We start from the raw sequence: 26,245 nt of genomic DNA on the forward strand, positions 1-26,245 counted from the left end.
TCATAGCTGTTGTCTTGGCCTGCACAGTGTCCTGCGGGTTGTGTAGAAAGCAAACTGGGGAGGGACATTTCTGCACACCTCTTGAGTTTCTTCAAAGAGCTGCAGAGAGGCACAGGGGAGGAGGGATATCACAGAGAGGAGGGTAGAGAGGCGAAATCATCCCATCCTCCAGCTGTGATCAGGGCACTGCTGCTTGAGTCCGTGTTCCTCGGCTCTCACATGTTAACAGGATAAAATGCTGAAGTTCTTCTCTGCGCGGGATGACGAGAATGAAAGCCTTTTGGGAGCGATAACTGAGGGTAAGAGTGGTGTTGATTGTAACGGGGTCGAGATGCTTTACTTCCCATCCATCGCGTGTGCGTTACAGGATGATGATACTGCGCGTCTGTGTTTGTCACAGAATCGCTGATACAGCATTTGGCCGCGCGCGTAGTCCGCATCGTGTGTGTGTGTGTGTTGCGCACATTCCCGTGTGAAGACAGGCTGCGTAGGCTACATACACGCGCTGTCCGCAGACTCCTCTCCTCAGTAAACATCACCTCAGTGAAGTGTCCTGCTTGGTCTGATGTAACGGGGTGCGGGGGTGAGTGTCGCATTGCCGCCGGCTTCGGTGCCTGCGAGCGGATTAAACATTTGCACGTGTGTGTTGAATGCGTCATTGTCCCGTTCAAGCGATCGCTCCAGTCAGCCGGATCGGTGTCACCCTCCGCCGTGTCCGGGAATCTTCACTCTGGAGCCCGCAGCAGGAGCGACACGTCCCGCCTTTCTTTTTTATGTATTTTTTTTTTTTTTTTTGTGAAGGAGCTGCAATGCAGGATAACCTGGACAATTAGAAGAGATCGTTTACATCAAATATAAATTAGAAGAGTCAATAATACCCGGATAGCAGTAGGCTAGTGTATGATTTCTAGTGCTTATTTATTTAAGTATATAATAACTCTTCATGAATCACTGGGTGGTACAGCTCACTGAAACACCCGCTGTGGACACATTAACTCTCTTTCGTGCTGGCAGGCTTACTAAACAGTAGCCTAATGGTTATTACGTAACTGCCATATGAGAGAAGGGTGCTGAAACAGTAGTTGGCTTTAATCAGAGAAGGTATAGTTGCATTTATGTAGAATCTCACGTTGAGATTACGAATGCAGTCATTCAGAATCAAATGGCTCATTAGACTATATTTACAATGAGACACATGATAAACATGATGTGCAGGTGATGATCAGTGGGAAACTAAACTGGAATGTGCAAACCATTTATTACCACAAGCATTTGTTCATTTGTCTTTGTCTTTACCACCAAAGGCACACAACAGATGGGCCAATACACAGAACCAGTCATGGTTTTAGTGTGAACACCTGCAAGTCAACAGCAAGAGCATCTGTAAATCCTCATGGTAACATGGTAACAGATGCTATAGGCTAGAGAGCCAATCAAACACAGCGCCACTATTGAACTGCTGGTTCTCTGGGGAACTAGCAGCTATGTGGTAGCCTATCACCAATTGCTTATACAAGTACGATTGGTTTTACATCAATATTTAGTCCTCAAGAAACCTCGTCCTCTTATTTCAACCATGTGGTCTTTTCTGTGAGCTCAAACACACCTCTCAAGGGCAACTGAGTGCTAATGCTGCCTTTAGTGATGATTGAAAGCAATCCTGTGTGTTTGAGGTGATGAAACAGATTATCACATGCTGCTAAATGGCCACTTAGCACATGTGAACATTTCCACCTAATGAGTCATTATTAATGAGCATACATTGCATGGTGTGTGTGTGTGTGTGTGTGCTTGATAGAAAGAGTGATAGAGACATTGAGGGTTCATGATATCATCATGTTCCCCCTTGAAACAGATGAAGGAGACAATCCGTCTCTTCAGGACACCAAGCACCACTGGCTGAACAGACCCTGCCTGCTGGTGCTCAAAGATGGGGATGTGTCCAAACCAGGACTGGGTTGCGGTCAAATCAGACCAGAATCTCCGTCTAAGACCTCTTCAGACACATCAGTCAGAAGCAGCTTCGGGCCATGTGAGCAGAAACCATCTGAACATCCTGCCAAAACTGCTTCACCCTCCCAGCTGGAGGAAGGCAGCTGCACTGTGACCGCCATCTCCACATGGGGTGAGAGTTGTTTCGGGGAGTCTTCCAGCCCCTTGGTGCTGAGCCCCGCCGAGGCTGCGTGGCCAGAGGAGGAGGACGAAGAGGTGGCAGAGGAGGAGAAGAAGCCGACCCATGCTCTCCTATCAAAGGAGGACTCTGTGGTTGAGGAGAAGGAACTGGAGGAGAGCAGGCTGGAGCAGCAAGAGCAGTCCTGCAGCTCAGAGGCGACAGCAGCATCCTCTACTCTCTCACATGAGGAGACACATGGCCAGTTTAAGATGGTCAGATCTAAGGAAGGAGACGAAATGAACAGCAGCAAGGCCCAGGCAGCCAGTGGGGATGGAGCGATGGGGGACTGTGCAGCTTCGCCTCTGGATCCTGACAACGAATCCCAGCTGAGCCCCGTTGGGATTCTATCCAAGGATCGAGGCACTGTCCTCGGGGAGGTAGCTCCAGTGTGGGTTCCTGATGCTCAGGCACAGGTCTGCATGAAGTGTGGGGTCAAGTTTACATTTACCAAGAGGAGGCATCACTGCCGTGCTTGCGGAAAGGTGAGGAAAAATGTTGTGCAGCATTTCAAGTTAAAGTGGATTAGATGTTCTCGAGTGACTTGTTGACGTGTTGGATGTGTGTCTGTCCTTATGTGGTGTGTGCATGTGCATGTGTGTATCGTCAGGTTTTTTGTGCACTTTGCTCCAATCTGAAGTTCAGACTCACACATCTGGATGGCAAGGAGGGACGAGTTTGTGTTTCCTGTCATTCAACCCTCCTCAAAAGTGAGCACAGACATACTTTTTTGGTAAAGTTCACAGTTTTTTTTTAATGAAAATTTGCAGAAGTAATTCTTACATCCTCTCCTCAGGTACGCCTCCGAGGGGAAAAAGGAGGGTGTGGTTTGCAGAGGACATGCTCCCCAATAAGCAGTCAGAGTCTGCTCCGACCACACCAGTCAGAGGGTTCTCACCGCTGATTAGACGGGCGCTGGACGGGCGGGTTAGAAGTCCTGTGGGTTCACCACAGATCAGGAGAGCCTTGCGGCCACATGGGACAAATATCAATGTAGGATCATCGAAAATATAACACAGAACATATTTGTTCTATAATTAGTCGGATAGTTTGTACAAAGATTTGACAAAAAAAGTGGGCTCACTCCTCTGCCTCCCTCTTCCTCCAGGAGGCCTGTGGTCCTTATGGCTGGGGCACCACAGCTTTAGTGAGCAGCTCGGTCAACCTCATCCCCCTGGATGGCCTGCCACCCATCCTCACCTCCACAGGAGTCAAAGGAGGTAAGACAGCTTCCATCCAATTTAAGGGTGAGAGGCAAAATTATTTTTTTCTTAATGGCGCACATGCTGGTATTTCCCTTTCCTTGAAATGTGCTTAGCCTGTTTCTTGGTGTCCTCATGTCTTGCATGGTGCAAAGATAAGAGGAGAGACACACACAGAAGGCAGTTTGCAGAGATCCAGGGTTCGAGTCCGACCTGTGACGATTTCCTGCATGTCTTCCCCCTCTCTCTCTCCCCTTTCTCACCTAGGTATCCTGTCAATTAAAGGCAGAAAAGTCATAAAAAATAATCTTAAAAAAAACAGTTTGGTCTCTGATGTTGAACAGTTGACAATGTAGTGATGACAAAAGGCAGAGCAAACTGAAGCAGCAAAATAAAGTGACACTAGTAATTAAAGAGAAATGCTGGATATTCTTAAATGAACAATTTTAAGCTTGTCTGTTCTGAACAAAAGATGAAGTAGCGATTAGTGTATTTATGTTTTGATTATTCCCACTTAAAAGTCATGACTACTCCCTATAGTGCTGTTACTGTAATTGATAATGTGGACCCTGTCTTTCCTGGTTAAACAGGGGCGTTTTAAAATAATAGCATTAATAAAAGCTACCTGTCCTTGCATTTTTATTAGTGCCCAGCTTAGACAATGGTTGTTAATCCTTACACAGCTATGAGTTCCTTTTTAAATGTGTATCTTGAAGTCATGAAGTTAGCTCTTTTATTAGCTTACAATGGATAAAAGTACAATGTCATAAAAAAACTGATCTGTGCCAGTATGTGCAGTCGTAGAAGATACACAGTCTAACAGCAGTGTTACTAATTTATGTGTTTTCCTCCATCAGATTACACTGTGGAGGAGCAGCCTTCTGAGATGCTGCTTATTCAGGAGTTGGAGAGTGGCAGGCCCAAGCCCCTGGTGTTTGTCCTCAATGCCAACCTACTTGCTATGGTCAAGCTGGTCAACTGTACGTTTCGATCGATACAATGGCAACATATTGTACACAATCAAGTACAGGGCTGCTGTGATACTACAAATAACTAATAATAATTATTTGTGATTACAAAAAAGGATGACTAGCTGTATTTCAGTAAAAAAAACAACTGTGCTTTTAGACTCCTGATGTTGTGCCGTGTGTGACAGATGTTAACAGGAAGTGCTGGTGTGTGACGACAAAGGGAATGCATGCTGTGGGCCAGGTGGAGGTGGTGGTGCTGCTGCAGTGCCTTCCTGAAGAGAAAAGCTTCCCCAAAGACATTTTCAGCCACTTCATCCAGCTGTACAGGGACACCCTCACAGGTCAGAGACACACACACACACACACACACACACACACACACACACACACACACACACACACACACACACACACACACACACACACACACACACACAGATAGTATAGTAAAGTAGAGATGTGTTGTATAGAATTTTGCCTATGTTTAGACTCTAATCCACCCCACCTCCAACTGCCTACCATGCACTGACTGTCATCTCCCTCAAAGTTTTTTTTGTTGCTACAATTACACGTGTCCTTTTCCCTGTGTGTTTCTGCAGGAAAGGTTGTGAAACACCTGTCGCTGTCCTTGTTTGGCAGTAGTTTCCTAGGCAGCGAGGAGCATGCGGGCTTCCTGTACATACGCTCCACTCTCCAGTCCCTTCAAGGTCTACCTCTGCCAAACCAGCCCTACCTCTTTGGCCTGCTGGTCCACAGAGCAGAGGTGACCTGGGCCAAAGCCTTTCCTTTGCGTCTCATGCTGCGATTGGGGGCCGAATACAGATGTAAGCCAGGCCCCGGTATTAAATACTGCATCGATAATGCTAGAGGTTTCCTCTTCAGTTACCCACTTTCTTTTTTGTTCCAGTTTACCCGTGTCCTCTGTACAGTGTGCGCTTAAGGAAGCCCTTGTTTGGGGAAATTGGCCATACCATAATGAGACTGTTAGTTGTGAGTATGACATTTTGTAACTACTTCTCTTTGGTGTTGTTAAAAAAAAAACAAATTTCCCACCATTAAAAGTTAATTTTGGTGTTGTAACTTTGACCAAACTTCCCATAACTGATGTTGACCTGTTCCTCCCATCCTGTTCCAGGACTTTAGGAATTACCGTTACAGCCTACCAATGGTGCCAGGGCTCACTGTGGATCTAGAAGCTCAGAGGACCTGCATAAAGATACCGACCACTGGGTATAATGAGGTAAGACTAAGCTTTTAAATGCATTACAGAGTTAATAATAATGTTTATGCTTTTTTTTTTTTTTTTTGTCATCCTTCCCTCTCGTTAGCTAATGAAGGCTTTGAATAAATCCAATGAGCATGTGCTTGCCATTGGGGCGTGCTTCAATGAGACTGCAGACTCCCACCTCATCTGTGTGCAAGGAGAGGATGGCCAGTACCAGACCCAAGCCATCAGCATCCACAATCAGCCGCGCAAAGGTGGGCCATAACAGCATACTGACATCAAGATATCAGAGTCTGGACTTAATGTAACACCATCAAGTAGTAGTGGAGGACATTCATTGCAATCAGAAATGTGAATTGCCACAAGGGGGGACTATAAGGGGGGAAACATATATTTACATTGACTCCACCATTACAAATAAATGTGCAGCCAAAATGGATTTACTTGTATTGGAAGAAGCAGATAAAGAATATAGATGACATGATTCAGCAGTATTTAACTTTAAAACTGTCCAAAGAGAAACAAAGGGCTCAAGTGGCCCACAGGACCAAAGAAGTTCACCTTCCTTTTTATAACACTAGATGGCACTATGATCATTTTTTCTTGTCACTATAATAAAGATTGTAACAGGATTGAAGCCACAGAGTGTGTCTTTAATTATGCTTTCTTTCTTTTCTTGCAGTCACTGGATCATGCTTTTTTATATTCAGCAGTGCACTCAAAGCATCTGCAGGATACCTTGCAAAGTCCAGCATCGTAGAAGGTAGGATGTCTGCTCAGAGGGGACTAAGGTTCACCTTGACTTTTTCCTGCCCTGCAGGAAATTCATTGTTGATATAATTTTTTTTACTAAGTAGTGCATGTTAACACCCCTGCTTTAAAACTGGTTGATTCAGAATGTGTTGATCTTTGTATGTGTGTGTCTGTGTACATTTTAACAGACTGTTTGTCTAGGCGTGTGTACATGTTGATGCATGTGAGTGTGTATATGTGTGTGTGTGTGTGTGTGTGTGTGTGTGGTTTTTCCTGTATCGCTGTCCCCTCTCCCCAGATGGGCTGATGGTGCAGATCACCGTGGAAACCATGGCGGAGCTCCGCAGGTCGCTACGGGAGATGAAAGACTACACTGTCACCTGTGGACGTCTTGACCAATCAGACAGCCAGGAACGTGTTTGTGTACAGTGGGTGGAGGAGAAATGCGCTGTGAATAAGGGGTGAGCGTGTCCCTGTTTGATGTTCATGTGGCAGAATGAAGCTCTGGAGCTCAAAGACAACAATATAATAATAACATATAACAACTGCATTTCAATTTCTGATCTACGTATGTTGTAAATGACTGGTACCTGTAATGTGTGTTTGTATCCTCCAGAGTTATCAGCCCCATCGATGGGAAATCCATGGAGTCCATCAGCAGTACCAAGATGTTTCAGAAGTCAGAGTACAAAGAAAACGGGAAGATTATCCGCTGGACAGAAGTACATTTGATGATCTGCTTAAAAAATATCAACATTAGTCCGTCTGAAACTGTCTTCTCCCATCACATCTCTGTGTATGTGTCGTGCAGGTGTTCTTCCTGCAGAGGAGGGATCATCCCAAAGGAGGAGCGAGTGATTCTGCTGAACACGACCGGTTAACGGAGCGGATCGCCCGGGCGTTTTGCTTGGCGCTGTGTCCACACCTCAAACTGTTGAAAGAGGACGGGATGGCCAAACTGGGTCTGCGTGTCGCTTTTCACTCTCAAGAGGTCAGAAAGGATGTTTGGCATTTAATATCACTGAGCTGAGTCTAGTGTTGTAGTCAAAACCACTTAAACCCGAGACCAAGTCATGACCAAGACCAGCGTGTATCGAGACTGAGACAAGACCAAGACTTTGAAGGGTTGAGACAGTCAATACCAAGACCAGACCAGTGCGAGTCTCACACTGCATGACACACTTACGATAAAACATGGAACATGCAACCATAAACACTGCTCTAATTGATCTGAAAGATCCACATTCCCATAAAAAAAACACCCACAGAAAACAAATGAAGATTTTATTTAGTCACCTTTTTTTATAGCTTATAATTGCTAAATTTCTTTGGGTAAGGGGGAAAGAGATTCCTGAAGAGTTTTGTTACAGAGGCAGATTGCTACCATTAGCTAGCTAGCTTTGCAAACGTCACTTACACTTAGCTTACTTTCCTTTATCCTTACTTTCTAAGTGCCGATAAAAGTTTATCATGGTCCAGTCGTCGAGTTTAAATACTGCTGTGTATTTTCTTTTGGACGCTGCTTTGCAGCTCTTTGTGGTTTAGTTAGTCAAATTTCACAACAGAAGATCTCCCAGACAGCCACAGCTTCTTCTCCTGTCTCTCGCGTTCACTTTCTTTGACTGCGTGTGAAGGAGTGACAGCTGTTAACATGAATTTAAAATTAAACATGAGTCAATTTCTTGGTTGCATTTGAAGCAGGAAGTTTTACATCCAATCACAGTATGATGTTAACAAATAAATCAGACAATGCACAGGCAATTTAATGATTTCCCGGCAGTTGTGGTCTCGAAATAGTCTGAGACCTAGACAAGGCCAAGGAAAAATGCAGTCGATTCTGAGACGTTACCTTAAAAAGTGAGAACAAGACTTATCTACTGATCTACTGCAACACTGGCTGAATCACAACAACACATTGTTACTAACCTCCCATAATAAGGTTGCAGCATGAATAGGCTACTGCCCTACAAAGCCGAAATAGAGTAACCACTGTAGCCTACATAATGGTTCAGAATTGAGTGAAGACAGAAATGTGACTTTTTGACGTGTTCTGCCATTAAAAAAAATTGTGTTCCTGGAAATAGCATGTGGTACATGTGGTAACTACTAAAAAAAGTTTTTTTATAGGTTGGTAGGTTATGTAGGTCTATGGAAATGTTTTGGGTAGGATTATCAGCCCATAAAGGCATAAAATGAAGCCATTAGAACCTTGAGATATATATATATATTTTTTTTTTTTTTTTTTTTTTTAACCAGTACTCATCTTTCAATTCTTTATTTAGCAGAGACATTTATTTCTATGCTACAGAATAGGTATCACTCTACTAACACTTTAAAGATAAGTTTCAGATGCTCTCTCACATGGCCAAAAATAAATACATTTACCATGTAAAATATGACTCACATAATGCATATAGTTGTAACGTTTATAACACAAGCTCCTATTGGTTTGTTTTGTAATTGTAGGTGGGATTTGTAGCTGGGAGCAATGGGCAGCCCCTCCCAGCTCAGTACCTAAACGCCCTGGATAGCGTGCTGATCCCCGTCATCCACAGCAGGGGGCGCAAGAGAGGTGACAAGCCTATGGTGATGGAGCTTATCTTTTACATCCTGGAGAACATCACTTAGAAGACACACACACACACACACGCACACACACACACACACACACACACCCTTGTTTCATCTTTTTAACCCTGACCATAACTCTGTCTTTGGCACTTCTCATCAGTGCTGCTGTCAGTTTCAGGACAATAAAAGCATTCAAAGGGCGAACCAGACCACATCCAAGGTCTGCATCCATCTCATCCACTCACGAGTAGAGAGAAGTGGTCTGACTCTTAGTGATTTTATGATCTCACCCTGCCCTGCCACAATCTGGGTACGCATGAAACCTAGGATGGACCATCAGATCACTGTACACCGTACACTGTACAGCAGTAGCAACTTCATAGCTTGATATCATTTACATCACAATGTTCAATACAAATTCCCGTATGGAGAATACCTTTAAAAGTGGGAGCTGGATTCAGCCCCACGACCTTAAAGCAAAGAGAAAAAGAGAATGACTTGAAGAACAGTATGTAGTATACTGTATATGTAGCAATTTGATGCACACTGAATGAATGCCTAAATAATGTTTTCTTACTGGATGTATTTTAATGGATTGCTATTGAAATGTAATGTCAGCCTGGAATTAAACTTGCAACAACGAATGAGATACTGCCTGTTTATCCAGGAACCCTCTACTTAACACATTTACTTAACATTGCTTTATACTTCTACTTCACAATATTTTAGAGGGAATTATTGTACTTTTTTTCTTCACAACACTTGTTCCAACCACTATATAATTCCAATATCTATAAAAAAAAAAAAAAAAAAACTACTTTTCAGATTTTACACACAAAATCTGCACTCAGTGACTTTATTAGGTACACCTGTAAAATCAAATGCAATTCAACACAACAGCTTGATTGTAAAGATAATAATGTTGAGTTTTGATTGGCACTATCAAAGAGGTATGCATTTAACTGTTTTAGTTTCTAATATTTTGAATCCACCCCATTTCCAAACATGAGGGGGTTAGAATGTAAGAACCACCTTTCGATATATAACAGATATAATATAATGAATACAATCATTTCTTGCCCTCAAGATCAGTTTCATAAAGCAACTTTAAAGGAGGGTTAACTTACAGTTGTGACATGGTATGTTGCAATAAAGAAAAACAAAGCAGTTTACCACCATTGTATGTACTGGATCAGTGGTGTATTGATTGCATCCATTTGCAGGCTGAATGGATGTAAAGAAAATACATTTTCTCTGAGTGCTAATATGACCGCATTTCTGACCGTGATGAACCAGCTGATGGTTGAGTTGGGTGGGTGTAGATCCGGTCTGCAGGATGCTTTCTCTCTGCCTCTTACGATGAATGATGAATTTAAACAAAGCAGAATGGGGCTCTTGTTCACCTCCTACTTGCTCCACATACTTGGGATGGCCAAGACAAGAGGCTCAAGCCAGCAACGCAAAATGCTTTTCTTCTTTGTTGCAACACAGCACAATGTCCAAGTTTACCCCCAAAGCCCCGACAACTATAACTGAAAACCTTTTCAGCAAGTTACACATAAAGTGAGCGCCTACTCTGCAAGTGGAAATACTGACACACAATATGTATTAGAAAATTTTAAATTGAATTTATTGGCATTTAATTTTAAATACACAATATAACAACATTTAGAAAGTCTAAAGCATACTAATACAATTAGTTGTTTTTTTTTTGCTGTAAAACTATTTACAAAAAGTATGTTCAAGTTTGATAAAACTGTACAGTCATCTGTCCACAGGGGGCTCAGGATGATGTGGGGGGTCAGATAAGTAGTGAAGGCAAGTGGGGTGAAAAGGCCACCAGTGTGATACTGAACTAGAGGTTGCAAAATCAGTGAAGATAACATTTAAGTGAAAACATCTTCTCTTCATACATTTTGTTCCATAAATGGTTTACCAACTCAAAAAAACAAACCAACCAAATGGGGGACCCTAACTGTGGAAATCATTGACCACGTCATCTCCCCATGTGTTGCACATGAACCCAAAAACAAGAAAAGAAACACAGCCAAAACTATCTTTGGAATCCGTAGTTTTAACAGCTTCACTGGGTCATACTTCTTGGGTGTTTCCTTCCAGGGGTCCTAGGCCTTCTTCATCTTGCTCACGTGAATGCTGCCATTTTCGTGGGGAGCAGAGCTGTTGCTGGCTCCGTTGCTGGTTCCGTGGTTAATGCCGTTCTCGTGGTGTTTGCCGTTGGTGTGGACAGCTGTGCCGTTCTTACACTGCTTTACGTCTTGTTTTGGCAACCGCTTACCCTTCACGTAAGCTTGGATCCAGAAGTTGGAGAAGAGCACAAAGAAGAAGGTTCCATACATCCAGATGAGGTGGAGCACCATTGGGAACTGATAGTCACAACTGTCCATGAAGTAATACTGGGTAGCGTGGAGAGATACCAGGACAAACTGGGTCTGTTGGGAAGAAATCAGGAGTCAGCCAAGCACTTACTATAAATAAATGTGGAGGAATTTGTCTTGGTGGCTTTGGAGCGGAGACATTAACTTGGGATTTCAAAAACGTGCCGACAGAACATGCATTCAAGCTACATCATGCTGTCCTGGAGCTGATCCCTGAAGCCTATAAGTAGCACAATTCAAATGAAAAATGAATTATTTGATAAACAACAGGAAAATAGGGTGTTTGTACCAGCTGAATGGCAGTCATGTATTTCTTCCACCACAAAAACTTCTGGAAGCGTGGTCCAGCAGCAGCAAGGCCGTAGTAGAAATACATGATGACGTGGACGGAGGAATTCACCATGGCATGAAAAGATCCCATTCCACCTGGGGTAATAATCACAAACAGGATTAGGCCTACTCAGACCTTTGTAGCCAAAGAACCTCTGAGTAAAACCTCTATGGCCTCTACATTCTTGATTTATCTCGCAAGGTCAGAAACTTGGTTAATCATTTTCGTATGACTAAACAGAACTCAGTACTTTACAGGTAGCCTGCACAAGCTTCTTTAAGGGTTCTTTAACGAGACAAGCAGAAACCAAATGGAGGACAGTGTTGCTGATTGTACAGGTCAACATGTAGCTACAAAGATTGGTTTGCAGGATGACGTAACGACCTGCTGATGCTCCTCCATTCATAATTTAACTCTATAACTATAACTCTTTGAAAAATCAAGATTTTGTTAATGTGTACTCACCAGGAGCATAGGCAACTCCCCACCACCAGGTCCAGGGCATAAAGGAGTGGTGGAAGATGTGCAGGAAGGTGACCTGGCCGTGCTTTTTCCTCAAAACGAAGAACATCTGATCGAAAGAGGTTATTGATTAGGTAAAGCCCAGCTGTTGTGACCAAAACTGCACATCAAGGCGGTAAAGTAAAAGACTGAACGTACTGTGTCGATGAGCTCAATAATCTTGGAGAACCAGAACAGCCAGGCCACTCGGACCATCTGGTGAGGAGAACAAAGTAAATAATCATTTCACTTCACATTAAATGAGGAATTGTATATGACGAAGTAGTTAGAGGGGACTTACTCGAAGTGCTTGAGGACTGTCAGACGTATCAACTGCATCACATCGCCAGGTATATGTTGTGGCCCAACCAGACATCAGGAACTAAATAACAACATCTTATTTACTTGGTTTGTAGTCATAGGTACAAAGTAAGAACAAAAGTTGATCCTTTCAGATATAAATTATACAAAAACTACACAAATGAATCCATGTCAACACATGAAATGTTTAAAATGTGTAGAAAGTAACTTAATTACAAATCTTTAAATGTTGGAGACGTAAAGTAGCAGTGGCTTACTTCGTAGACAATGAATACTGACAGTGCCACTAGCGTGAAGTTGTAGACTATCATGGCTTCCTTTAGCTGGAAGGGCTTTCGATTGGCCATTATGCGAGGTCCAAGGTACATTACAAAGAATAGGTAACACAGCAATATTGAGGACATGGGAATAGGATTCTGCATCAGTGGATATTCCTTCAGCCGTGGATCTAAAAAAAAAAAAGACAAAAAATACATTAGACAACAAAAATAAAAAGAGTGATCTTCTGTATTTAGTCAGGTAAATCACTTACCAATTCCCGCTAAGAGGTAGTCGTAGATATCCATGGCATGTGAGCCCATCGCCTGAATCTCTTGAAGCATGTTTGCCGTCTTGTATTGTTGTGACCCAATTATCTGCAAAAAAAACCAAAAAGCTCATCGTTACCTTTTTGTCAAAGCCAAGCAACAATCCTTCCACCACTCCCATGACAGCAATTCAAATAGTGAGAAGAAAACTATTTTGATCTTTTTTTTTAAGGTCCAAAAAAAGGATGCACATCTCTGACATCTTTTTGGATGTGTAAAAGTAGGTACCATTATCCTTCCCCATCTGTTTGAAACCTTACGGCTTAAAAAGCGGTTCACTTTTCCTAGACATTAACATTTCTAGAGACATTAAAGAATAACATTCAACAGTATTCTTCTTCAAGAATGGATTACATAAAAAATCACGTCTTATTCATTGCTTGGGTCTTCCTGGTAATCACATGGGACCCACAGATGCCTTCAAGGAGAAGCATTTTGAGACATGTCCTGATTCAGAGGGACTGAAATACAATTACCGCGACACAGCAGCTCATCTCTCACTAAACAAACAGTCCCAACAATAAATACCAGGATGCTTTGCTCCAACCATTCGTGAGACATGGCCTGATATCAGAGAGGAGGTGCTACAGGGAACTGGGAGGGCGTCCCTCATCTCACAGTTAGGTGGCAGCTCTCTAGGTGTGTAGGAGTCAAGCTAAACTGCTCTCCTCAAATGAACCAAACTGGAAGCAAAAAAGGGAAGGTTGCGGATCATTGAACTAAAATCACAAACCGGAGAACTCTGACATTGATATCCAAGATCCTTAAAACCAAAAAGTACTGCTTCTTGTTATGTAGCAACCACATTTATTGGAGAACTGCCACTGCAAACTGAATCTATCAGTTCATCTACAAATAAGTACACATGAATGTTGCTATGGTTTTCAGACCTGCGTATTTTTTTGTTCACAAAGGCTCACCATTTCAAGTGTAAACTATAAAGCGTGTTCACAAAGTAGAGGACATACAGGGTGCGGTCTCCTCCCACCACGCTATTGTTACACAATCTACAATGCTCCGAGTTTTCGCTCCCCGAGGCCTTAAAGAACAGCCCGCCTTAAGCCAATATAATTAGCAGCTCATGATTTCATGCTGAGGAATGAAGAGCAGGGAGCGGAGCTAACAAGGGTGCTGCTCAGGTGAACAGCAAGAAGGGATACAGCAAAAAGACAGCTATGCATTTTGCCAACAATGAGCTGGCTCTAAGTTTAACCCTTGTGTTGTCCTCCGGTTCACCGGGACCCGGAGGACAACACAAGGGTTAAGGATGCTAACTTCAGTATCAACTTTTTAAGATTTTGTTATCACAAGATGTCAAACAGGACATGTAATTTGTGCTTACTTGTGAAATGCCACATCCTGGGATGTTGCCTGTTTTGCACAGTTAAAATCAAAACATAATAGCCCTTGATATGCTTAGGATAATATTTTGTGGGTTCATTGTGCCAAAGTTAAAATGGGTTCTGAACAGCATTCCTCTTCCTTTTGTAGATACCACCTGCAGCTTGTTCACATTAGGCTTTTTCTATACCCACAAGGCATGTCTACAGCACAGCTGAGTATCTTTCTGGCCTTTCCTTCTTGTTGAGCTTCCAGGTGATTTGAGTTTAGCATTTCACTCTAATTTGGAACAGCTGCACTGCTGACTTAACTTCCTTCCACCAATGTGGTGAAAACTTGAACTGGAGTTTTGTCTCCTTGCAGGCCTTAGCATTATCACCACAAGTGCAGTTGTAGAACAGATCAGATACGTGACATTTCAGAAAACTCTTACACAAAACGCTGTGGTTGCTTTTGAACCGAAGATGAGGCATTTGATCAGGCGCCCCACATTTCGACAAGACTACCATCATGTCTGTTGTGTAGAGTGAGTCTGTCTTGTTCTGAGGAGAAATGCTGAACAGTTAAAATGAGCAGATGACCACCTGGTCAGGTAAGTGGTTAAGGCCGAGGTTATTGTAACACAGTGACCATGAGTTGTGTAGTGATAGTTTGACCATTTGTTTCCAGTAGAAATTTAAAAGGAAATCTTAACTCTCCCTTAATAATGTTGGTCATGCATTAAAGATTGGTAGTATAGGTTTGTATAAATGAGAAAACAGATTTAGTTTGTTTGGCACCAAAAGCCACTTCTCTGAGTTTAATTAAATGGGTTGTAGACACTCACAGTGCACAAGGAGACTTTTTTTTTTTTAAATCCTACAAATAAATAGGATTTAATATGAAGGTTTTTCTTTTTGAATACAAGTTATCTAAATCTTCCAGTTTGCATGTTCAAACTACTGTATGAACATGCAACATGTGACTCACTTTAAAGTGATTCTTTAGAGAATACAGACTAATAATGAAACTGACTGTGTGAGTCAGGGGGATAGTTTTATGATGAACAGGAAGAAGAAAGAGTAAACAATATTTCTGTAACCTAAGTGAAAAATAAAGCCCCTTCCATTCCAGCTCAGTGAACCACAATCAACTGCCAAAGACCATTTTACAAGAACAACCACAGTTTGTGAACCATACTGCTCTGACACTTCTGTACCATTTCCTGCCTCTAGTTATCAGTGAACTCTTACATAATGACACCATGTTACCATTTCTAATCTCCGTCAATTAAATTCTTATGTTACTTGAGAATTGGAACCAGTACAAACTGATCAACTGAACTTTACTGTTTAACGGTCGTTGTTGCTCAGCTATATCAGCAATACTAGCAGCAGTTCCACAAGAGGACAGGAACTTCCTCATAACTGTGAGAGGGGTCCACAAAGTGTCTGCTGTGGTATTCCCATAACAGAGTGAAGCAATTTAGCTGCAGACACATGACATGCACCACCCAACCTTTAGGCAATGAGTTGTGTTCCCTCTCAACAGAAATGTCCACGATTTACAGCCCTTAGCTACACCAGTCCATTCTTGTGACCAAAGTAAAATAAAGTTGTTTTAACACACCGTTACTTATTCTGTATGTGTCACCACAACCACTAATTCAACAATACAGTAGGCAACCTTGACAACGAGGTGGCCGGTTTACATCTACAAAGGAGATCTAAAACAGTGGAAAGGGAGGGGGACGATTTCCTGTGAGAGCCATGTCAATGAATCATAGGGATGGAAAAAAGGAGCTCACACTCACGAGGTAGAAGTTAATGATGAACCAAAAAAAATCTGAGAGGAACCCATTAGTTAAACACACAGTAAAGTAAAAAACAAAAACATTTTAACCAGAACAGCCTGATACCCTTAATTACCAAAAGAACAGAAATCTTCCCTGCTCAACATGCAGGCAGATTCAACACAAGTTAGTTCAACTTCTATATAACATTATGCAACTTACCTTATTGAGACTAGAATTTTTCCCCTTAAATCATCAAAAGCCAATGTGGACTCCTCTTTCACAAGACGGCAAAGCCTCTCTGTAAACAATAAGGGCGGGCGGGCAGGCAGGCAGCCTGGGGCAGCAGCAGCAAAAAGAAAAACCCAGAGAGAGGGAAAGAGAGAGAGATGGGGTAAGGGAATGAGAAAGTAAACTGACAAAGTGTGACTGGTACAGCAGTCTTCCGAATCCCCACCCTCCCTGACTCACACAGTGGATGAATAACTAGCTCACAGAAGGAGAGGGAGGGAAAGAGGCTGAGCCAGAGAGAGCAAGCACTGTGTGCAAGCGGGCGCCAAGAGAGAGTACAACTGGGGTGAGAGAGAGATGGCCCCTATTTAAACCCATACTACAAAACACACCGAAATATAATGCGACTTGCTACTTTGTGACTGCCGCCCTGAATTCAACAAGCCCCCCCCTTTACATGCCCTCCACCCACTGAAACACACACACACTAGAGCTGTCAGTCTTCTATAATACCATTCAAATTTAATTTGTTGTTTTTTTAACTATTTGAATAATATTTGAACATTTAATGCTCAAATGCAGCCTTTACTACACTACTCAGGCTTATGCATTGTCAATGCCACTATAAGCATGTGGTTGTTGTTACACTTTTGTCCACTAGAGGGACTTCCAACATCAGCCTGGCCTTGAAGGGGACCTACGTCATGGCGCATTGCATTTCTGGCACGCTGCTCTCTGTTTACATTATTTTCCACCAAGCACACAGCGACAAACACAAATCGACAGAACTCTGTAATGAAACATTATCTAACAAGTGTATTGAAGCGGCTCTGTTAAGGCTAACGTTTCTCGGTTAGCACAATGACATCATGTTCAAAAGCACAGCCGAAACGATTTGTAATAAACTAGCTAGTTAAGTAACTATAGTGTTAACCACGATTGTAACGGCATTGATAACTAAGCCAAATGGTGCTGCCACTATTAGTGACTTTAGTGATTTATAAGCAACCTGTTTCTTGCAGATTGTCACGTTACTGAGAATATAGCTGTTAAAATGTTATGTGTGTGTGTGTGTATGTATTAATACAGTATCTGGTGTGGCCACCAGCTGTATTAAGTATTGCAGTGCATCTCCTCCTCATGTACTGCACCAGACTGGCCAGTTCTTGCGGTTGTTGTTGCCATCCTGTACCTGTCCCGCAGGTGTGATATTCGGATGTACCGATCCTATGCAGGTGTTGTTACACGTGGTCTGCCACTGTGAGGACGATCAGCTGTGCTTCCTGTCTCCCTGTAGCGCTCTTAGGCGTCTCACAGTAGGGACATTGCAATGTAGTGTCCTGGCCACATCTGCTGTCCTCATGCCTCCTTGCACCATGCCTAAGGCACGTTCAAGCAGATTGGCAGGGACCCTGGGCGTCTTTCTTTTGGTGTTTTTCAGAGTCAGTAGAAAGGTCTCTTTACTAGGGCTGTCCTCGACTAAAGAAATTCTTAGTCGACTAACACTTACATGATTTTGTCGATTAATCGTTTAGTTGATGTAATCGACAGAGCTGTGCTCTTTGAGAGGTGGTTAAGACTAGAAAAGCACAATATAAATGTAGTCAATTAACCATCTGTAAAACTGACTTTCTCCACAATTAATCCTGCAAAAGCACCACTTTAAATCTTGTGTTTACCAGAAATGTGCTCATAAGTTTCTTGGAAATGAGTAATTAAGCATGAATAAGCATAAAAAATGACAACTAAAGAAATCTTAGTCGACTAAGACCAAAACGACCGATTAGTCGACTAATCGACTAAGAGGTGGCAGCCCTACTCTTTACTTTCCTAATTTTCTTTTAACTGTGACCTTAATTGCCTACCGCCCTTAAGTTATTGTCTTTTTGACCGTTCAACAGATGCATTTTCATTCATTGTCTATGGTTCATTAAACATGCATGGAAAACATTGTTTAAACCCTTTACAATAAAGATCTCTACTTATTTTGATTTTTACAAAAGTATCTTTAAAATACAGTCCTGAAAAAGAGGCGTTTCTTTTTTTGCTGAGTTTATAAATTCGACTGACAGCTGTAGGGCAGCTGACATTAACGTTAGCTAGCTGTCTCCATGAACTCCAAAACTCGCGACGCAGTTAGGAAACCAGAACGAGCTAACTGTTGATAACTTAAGCATTTTGGCATTTTGGATATCGATTTTAAAGTCATGTTAAAACTATTTCCCATCCTCCTTCCGATTTCCAGCCACAGCCTGTCACTCCCCCCTGTACCAACGTTACTCGGTACACAAAGTTACCTCACAATGTCTTGTGTTTCTCACTCCTGTACTTATTGTTCATCAGACGTGACATGAGAAGAGGGAGATTAGCTAACGTTAAAAAAAAATAAACATAAAATAAATCTATAAAAAAATTATATTTGAATAGTAATTTCAGCATTTGAATAGTTTTTTTTTTTTTTAATATTCAAATTATATTCAACTTTTTGAATTCGTTCCAACAGCCCTAACACACACGTAGAGAAACACGCATAACTCTGGAGTCGCCCTGTAAGTTTTTGCTCAAGGGTGGGCTGATATTATTATTCACAGGCAGCTGGCGAGAAATCAGAGGAGTCTCTGTTATCATGAAGGGGGCCATTGTTACCTCTTTATTGGCCGACCAACACCCATAAAGCAAAACTAGCTTCCATGTCTCTCTCTCTCTCTCTCTCTCTGTTGGGAGACGATCCATATCATGGATAAAATGCCTGAAACAAGTCAGGAGTAGTTGCATTTCTTTCCATTTGTGTACTTTTGTTGTTTGTCTGCCTAATATTTGGCACAGAGCCACAGCATGCTTGCATCATGTATTCACACATTAAAGCATTCGTTTCCAGTTTACTGGCAACTACAGGGAGTGCGACACATGACAGCCTTTCAGAGAAAAATCTATTACATTCGAGCTAGGAAGCGCCATAAATAGTCATAAAAGCTTCATGTTTGCTCAGGGTTGGATAGTATGGTTAATAGCAGACCAAAATGATTGCTGCAAAGGGAAGACATGCCTCATACAATAATGCTTAACACCTTCTGAGCGTGTTGTGTAAGGAGGTCACACCCAGTTGTTCCAAGGAGAAAAAAACAAAAGTAAAATCTTCTGCTTATGGATAATTTTAGTTCATTTTAGTGGAAGGCCTATAAGAAAAATACATTTTGCACACACATTGCTATTGAAAGCACACTATTATACTACAGTAGTTGAACTTGGCTGTTCATATCAGACATCTGAAAGCATTGCGTGAGTGATCATGTCACAGTAAATGCCGTGACGTCTTCAGCGTTGCACCGCATCTGATGGACTCGGCTGGTTTTACCTGTCACTCTAAATCATCGTTCTCTGCTAGTCACAGACAAAGCCATTTCAAACATGATAGCAATGTTGTCCTTGGAAACCAACACAGCCCTCTCCACCTTGCTGAATAAGCAACTCAAGAAAATTCCAATTAGGGCGGTTTACAAATGTAGTTATTTACCTATGGTCGACTTCTGAAATGGAATAATTAAAACTGCCCTCTTTCAGACTATGCCAGTGTGTGACTGAAAAAGGCTCCATCAAACCAAAACAAACCATAAGCAGTCATGTAAGAGAGTAAAAGTTAAAGTTATGGTAACCCTAGTTTAGGGCTGCTCCCTCTTAGTCGATTAGTCGACTAATCGGTCGTTTTGGTCTTAGTCAACTTAGATTTCTTTAGTCGATTAGTCATGTTTTATGCTTTTTTCATGCTGAATGACTTATTTCCAAGAAACGTATGAGCACATCCCTGGTAAACACAAGAATTAAAGTGGTGCTTTTGCATGACTCTTTGCAGAGAAACTCAGATTTACAGATCTGTCGATTTAAATTAACTAATCGATTAGTCGATACAATTGAATGAGTGTTAGTCGACTAAGAATTTCTTTAATCGAGCACAGCCCTACCCTAGTTAAGTAAAAGCCTCGACTATTTGTTATCAGGTGTATTTTATCAAAGTAAAAACCAAACCACAGATTAACTGTGCTCCGTCAATAAAACTTTACACCAATGAAATTAAAAATAAGACTTGTTAATAGATACTATTTTTAATTTTCATAGAGCCACAAAAACATTTCAAATTTAAAAGACACACAGTATGGGTTCACAACTGATGTGTGACAGAAAACAGAAGTCATCCAATCAATTCATTACACAAAGTACTGAGTGACCTACCTACTGAAAACTATAACTTTATCCTAAAATGCATCAAATTCATTGAATGTGGATTTCAAGTGTGTTTGACATACAACTGCCAAATTGTGATTCTAAATTACAGTATTGATAATCTTCGTAAACCAAAACAGTATAATACCAATGAATGATAGGCTGGAAAGTGTAAAAGCAGGAATGTGTGGGTGTCAGCTGCATTATAGCAGTAAGCACAAGTCTCCCAGAATTTCCACCAGCATGTCACATACTGGTGTGAGGAGTCTGACTTTGCTGCCAAGGTACAAATGTCAGGTCAAGCTATGCAATGTAAATAACTTCCATTGTCGCGTACAAGGATGAGCAGAATCAAAGCCAGGTCATATCGTCGAGGCATTCCCTTCAGAGATTGATGCAAAAATGAAAAGGTTAATGACATGGTATTTCAACCTTAAGTGGTTCTGCTCAGAACTAGCATTCTGGACAAAATATGTTATGCTAATGTTTGACAGTTTGGTCTCTTCCTGTGCTCACAACTTTTTAAACAAGTCAGCAGAAAGTCTGGAATGGCAACAACATTACTCTGAAAAATTAAGCTTAGCATTAGTTGTTGAAGTCATACGCCCACTGATTGAATTATCATTCCTATCACACATACCAATCACAGCCATTCTCACATCAAGGTCGGAACTTTTAAATGTGACTCCCTTCTCCCTGATCCCTGCTACACTGACGCTGCTTCACTCACTGCTGCTGCTGGCAACGTTTTGCCTCCACCACCCCAGCCTCCACCTTCCTAGTTTAGAGTCCTAACATGACTCAAAGTTTAAAATGGTTTTCAATGTCTTTCTTTTGGCTCACTCTTTTTTTTTTTTTTTACCCAGAGGGGTTTCTGCATGGGCTCCCTGTTTCAGTTTAGCATGCTGCTTGGCTGGTCCAGGGAGCATTCTCAAGAGCGGAGCCATCAACGCCAAGCATAACTGTATTTCCATTTTTTTTTTGCAATAAATGGTTAAATCTATGACAAGAGTGTTCCTGACTGAATTGAGTGAATGCCAAGTTAAAACAGATAGTATCAGCTAAGTGATTACTAGAGTCACATAACGAAATCACACATTCCAGTCAAGCCAGCAGGATGACAAACTCACTGAAGAGGAAACTATGCATGAGTCAGGGTGCTCTCCCTGGGCACCAAGTCTTCTCAGTCCAAATGTGTCTGACGTAACGGTAGGCCTGTCGCGATAGTCAATAAATCAATTAATTGCACGATTAAAAAAAAATGAGCTCGATAATTTTTCCGGCCGCGATAATTTCGATTTGCATGCTTTTGTGTTTTTTTTCACTCTCTCTCTCTCTCTCTCTCAAAGAGACTGAATGACCACTCTCGGTTCCTTAGCGTAACGAGGAGAGAACCCTCTTGTCAGTCGCATGGTCTTTGTGTTGGGGGAGGCGGGACTCCTGGCGGAGAGAGAGACAGAGAAAACGCTAGTTGTTGGAGCAGGGTTTCCCACAGCACTTTGCAGTTAAGGCGCTATCTTGAGCAATTATATGAGCAATATCCGCCGTGTTACTCGGCGTCCTGTTTTCTCCCTTTCATTTCAAAGCACACAGTTGACAACCTGCAGGTGGAGGCGGTGGAGACAGGCTCAGACATACACAACGCTATGGACTTGTCAGTCTCGCAAGTGGTTTCAGGAAAGTGGCTGTATGTGTCCGACAATGCACAGAACATTAACCGGTACAAGCCTACAGCTGTCCGCGGATACGGAGTGCGTAAAGTGTGTCAGAGGCTCCGTTACCTGCTTGTCGGTAAGCGGTTAATGATCGGTTATTTAATTTCATTGTGCTTTCTTTTGGAAGGCTGGCTGCCAAAAATCGCCACTTACTAGCTAATAAATTAGCCTGAGGTAAACGATAGCTATCAGTAAACAGAAGTGTGTGTGTGTGTGTGTGTGTGTGTGTGTGTGTGTATAGAGTCTAGTCTATCGCACTAACACTCGACGAATGCTGCAAACATTTGACAGCCAGTACGAATTGCCTGGGAGAACATACGTGTCACAAACGGCAATTACACAACTGTACAACAGCGTGAAAGACGACATACTAAAGGAGATCAAAGACATATTGTGGATATTTAAAATGTCTTCCAGTTCCAGTGTTAAATATTCTTTAGAAATAAAAGTTTATTGATCTTTGAAAAGGTGTACCTGCATTAGTATGCCATTATCATTATATTAGATGAAAATGGTCTCAGAACGACAATATTATCGTTTATTGCAATCATTTCTGGGACAATTTATCGTCCAGCAAAATTTGTTATCGTGACAGGCCTACGTAACGGTGTCTCAAGATAACAGAGATAAAAAAAGAGCTGACTCCAAAAAAAATGATGATCTAATGTAATCCAAACTCGTTCTGCGGCTTTGTCATCCAAAGAAAAAGCCCTATGACATATATGCCACAATCGGGAAAGCTTTACAAGGAGGACTACGTCAGCAACATTACAGGTTGAGCAATGAGGAGGGCCAAGTTGAAAAGCTTTTAATTTACATATACATTAAAATACAAACTGGTCTGAGCCATGCAGGGTCTACAGGAGTGGCAGAGAACGTGTGCACCTGATAACATCTGCCTGGTTAGAAACATAAGCACACATACAGGCACAGTAAAGCTTAAAACAATATTTCAATGATTTAATATTATTGAAAGATTGGATTGTTTTATAGATTTATAGTATTCTATATAAAATATATATATATATATATATATATATATATATATATATATATATATATATATATATATATATATATATATATATATATAGGTATTATATATATATAGGTATTATATATAGTATTGGTATATGTTGGTTGGCAGACATGCAAACAGAAATTGCAATAGGCCACATATTTCAATAATGTATATTTAAGCTTAATACTTTTTGTTTCTTTAGTCATTTTATTTAAGTTACTGTTTATTTCAAATGTTTTCCAGTAAACATTCCAGTTATAAATATATATTGGCTATCACTGTCATCTTGGTTGGTGTTATTTTACATCTGTAATTATTCCTTATCACATCTGTGTGAAATCTATCACAGTTCTTCAGTAACCAAATTTTCCTGTCAAAAAAAAAAAAGTGCCAAAATTAGTTGTTTGTGTAAAATAGATAATAAAAAACACCAATGTGCAACAGCCTAAAAAATCCAGTAAGGTCAATAAGACACTTGGCAGTAAAACATTTAGCGTAAATACGGGTTTATTACATGTCAAAGTTTAGACAACACTGAATTTAAAAGAAAAATCCTCCTCACTTCTAACAAACTCTTAGAAAACGTCAATCTATAGCAAACTTTTCTGGTCTCTTTAAAAGAAATCTCACAGGATAAACTCTGTATCTGTTCTGCAACCTTGTCTTTTCCTGCATCTGAATATACAGTAAGAATGCACGGGTTGGTGACATTGTCAGTTGCATAATCGAAATCAAAAGGCTATTCTTACAAATGTCCTCTGTCAAAAGTGACTGCACATCTAGATTTGAATGTGGCCATTAGTTTCCAGCCATGCAGATATGTGGTATAAATTGAAACAAAATGCATATATTTTAATACATATTAAAGACAAACAAACTTAAACAATCAAAGGCTTAAGTCGTAGGTACCGTTACCCCCCCCCAGCACAGGAATGTTGCTCAACTTGTCTGGACACTGACATCTTTACACCATCTCCCCTTCTCTCTGTGTGTGTGTGTGTGTGTGTGTGTGTGTGTGTGTGTGTGTGCGCGCGCGCACACAGTGGGGGATAAGTATCACCCCTACAGTACCTGCGAGTATTCAGACAAGGTCGGCCATTTAACACTGGTCTCATTCTCTTCACGTTACCCCCCCCCCCCCATCCCCCCCCCTCGACAGGTCTCAACGACTCCGATTTCTGGAACTTTCCACAGACAACAATACTGCATGGGTCCTTCTGAATGAGCAGAATGAGGAGAAAAGTGAATTTGCATGGTGGCATTCTCCACCCACTGACCTGCAGAATTATCTGATCCCACCTGAGTTATGAGCAAAGATTGCTGCAACTGGTTAGGTATGATGTTGCAAATAATTAAGCTAAAGAACTGTTGTATCTTAGAAACTAGACAATTTAGTTTGCACATAAAAAGTGGCATTAATTACACAATGTTAAAGGGTAATTTTGGTTCATCATAACTTGGGTTTCCCAATAGTTAGGATTATATTGTACTCAAAGTAATTGCTGGTATGTGAGAACATGGAGATATCAAACAAGGAACTTAATTGTGCAAACAAGTAGTAAACTCAGCCAGATTATCTAAACCATTTTAGAGGTAAAAACCAAATATACTGTAAGCACCTGTAGTGTCTACAATAACCTTCCTTGCACAGGAAAACTGTGTGCACACAACAATGGAAACTAAAGTACTGTAGTTGAACCAGGAAGGTGTTCTGTAAACTGTGACGGGTGTTAATAACAAACACTTTGGGTTGTAATTTTACTTCACCTTTGATTTTCTTTAACCTGGAGCTTTTAAAAAAAACATTCTGTATGATATATTTTTAGGGATGCAGCTGTTTTATGGAGATCTCAGCAAAGGAACGTGGGTAGTAGAGCTGGGCAATATATCGATATTGTATCAATATTGTGATATGAGACTAGGTATCTTCTTAAATTTTGGATATCGTAATATGGCATAAGTGTTGTCTTTTCCTGGTTTTAAAGGCTGCATTACAGTAAAGTGATGTCATTTTCTGGCTGTTGTAACTGTTCTATTATTTGCCTTTAACCACTTAGTCGTTATATCCACATTACTTTTTTTTAAGATCAATTGATTTTTTTTTTTATCATTGAAAATACGGAACAGATAAACACAAATTGAAGTTATATCCACATTACTGATGATTATTTATCAAAAATCTCATTGTATAAATATTTTGTGAAAGCACCAATAGCCAACACTACAATATCGTTGCGGTATCGATATCGAGGTATTTGGTCAAAAATATTGTGATATTTGATTTTCTCCATATCGCCCAGCCCTAGTGGATAGTACAATGTTTGCGAAATTATTTAAACGATGGTTGAAGCAACGGAAAAAAACATCCAACTTGCAAGTAGCTGATGGTACATTGGGAGTCAATGCTCAAGACTGCAAAAATGCACAAGTTCTGATTCGAGAGCTGTGTAAAGTATTCTGCCAGTTTAGTAATCTGAAAGGGATTTCCAACTAAACCCATAAACACAGAGGAATAATTACCAGGATTTACATAGGAGGGTCCCCTTCAAAAACAAGCCATCACCTGAAACACTCGAACGCCACTGTCTGTCCTGAGACAACCTCCTGATATCTGAATGATGATAAGACTAAATGTAAACACTTACAGATTGCACTTAATACAGTTAGTAGGTTCATATTTAGTGCAAGCAAGTACTCTTTGGCACCTGAATTGACAGATTACTCCAACAATTAAAAAAGGCAATTAAATTACTTTTTTTTCAAGTTTTCCAATCAGGAAACTTAACTATGCTACTCCCAAGTTGATTGGTGCACATCTGGATGGCTTTCTATCCGTGCAACGATACCCAGACCAATTGTAATATTGTTTCACTTCATTATCATTTGCCCACTAGCGCCAATAACCACAGAAAGGGATTCA

General features: G+C 41.1%; 2 protein-coding genes across 7 annotated transcripts in view; one reads left to right on the forward strand and one right to left on the reverse strand.

Annotated features, from left to right (window-relative positions):
- zfyve9b (zinc finger, FYVE domain containing 9b) lies at nt 1-22,541 on the forward strand. Of its 4 annotated transcripts, XM_031318086.2 has the most exons (16): nt 9-299; nt 1,856-2,655; nt 2,781-2,880; nt 2,967-3,163; nt 3,279-3,390; nt 4,230-4,352; nt 4,529-4,684; nt 4,943-5,167; nt 5,251-5,333; nt 5,479-5,583; nt 5,672-5,822; nt 6,251-6,331; nt 6,620-6,782; nt 6,938-7,043; nt 7,133-7,312; nt 8,788-9,536. In XM_031318086.2, exons 1-16 carry the CDS (start codon nt 236-238, stop codon nt 8,947-8,949), a joined length of 2,808 nt encoding a protein of 935 aa, XP_031173946.1. In that variant the 5' UTR covers nt 9-235; the 3' UTR covers nt 8,950-9,536. The 4 variants fall into 4 exon arrangements, 2 of the variants coding, with proteins under 2 accessions (XP_031173947.1, XP_031173946.1); XM_031318087.2 differs by lacking the exons at nt 6,938-7,043; nt 7,133-7,312; nt 8,788-9,536 and adding exons at nt 7,409-7,411; nt 16,646-16,657 and having other exon boundaries at nt 1-299; nt 6,620-6,790; XR_004899121.1 differs by lacking the exons at nt 7,133-7,312; nt 8,788-9,536 and having other exon boundaries at nt 1-299; nt 6,510-6,782; nt 6,938-7,037.
- The window catches only part of elovl1b (ELOVL fatty acid elongase 1b), a 21,654-nt gene continuing 5,127 nt past the window's right edge, over nt 9,719-26,245 (reverse strand). For 2 of the 3 annotated variants that reach the window (XM_036008595.1, XM_036008593.1), the window contains 8 exons: nt 16,363-16,477; nt 12,974-13,076; nt 12,699-12,889; nt 12,422-12,502; nt 12,280-12,336; nt 12,085-12,190; nt 11,578-11,714; nt 11,016-11,342 (listed from right to left, as the gene is read on the reverse strand). In XM_036008595.1, the coding sequence (XP_035864488.1) occupies nt 11,016-11,342; nt 11,578-11,714; nt 12,085-12,190; nt 12,280-12,336; nt 12,422-12,502; nt 12,699-12,889; nt 12,974-13,043 (969 nt within the window). In that variant the 5' untranslated portion in view covers nt 13,044-13,076; nt 16,363-16,477. Of the gene's footprint in view, nt 11,343-11,577; nt 11,715-12,084; nt 12,191-12,279; nt 12,337-12,421; nt 12,503-12,698; nt 12,890-12,973; nt 13,077-16,362; nt 16,478-26,245 lie in introns of all 3 variants that reach the window. The other variant, XM_031318089.2, reaches the window with a different exon arrangement.

The sequence above is a fragment of the Sander lucioperca genome, chromosome 2 (genome assembly GCF_008315115.2).
Source record: "Sander lucioperca isolate FBNREF2018 chromosome 2, SLUC_FBN_1.2, whole genome shotgun sequence".
Taxonomy (NCBI): Eukaryota; Metazoa; Chordata; class Actinopteri; order Perciformes; family Percidae; genus Sander; species Sander lucioperca.

Bases quoted from the DNA above. Each gene is read 5' to 3' on its own strand.
- zfyve9b (XM_031318086.2), top strand. From the start codon at position 236: ATGCTGAAGTTCTTCTCTGCGCGGGATGACGAGAATGAAAGCCTTTTG. The intron at 4,685-4,942 runs GTCAGAGACACA...GTGTTTCTGCAG, and splicing joins GTACAGGGACACCCTCACAG to GAAAGGTTGTGAAACACCTG. The intron at 5,334-5,478 runs GTGAGTATGACA...ATCCTGTTCCAG, and splicing joins CCATAATGAGACTGTTAGTT to GACTTTAGGAATTACCGTTA.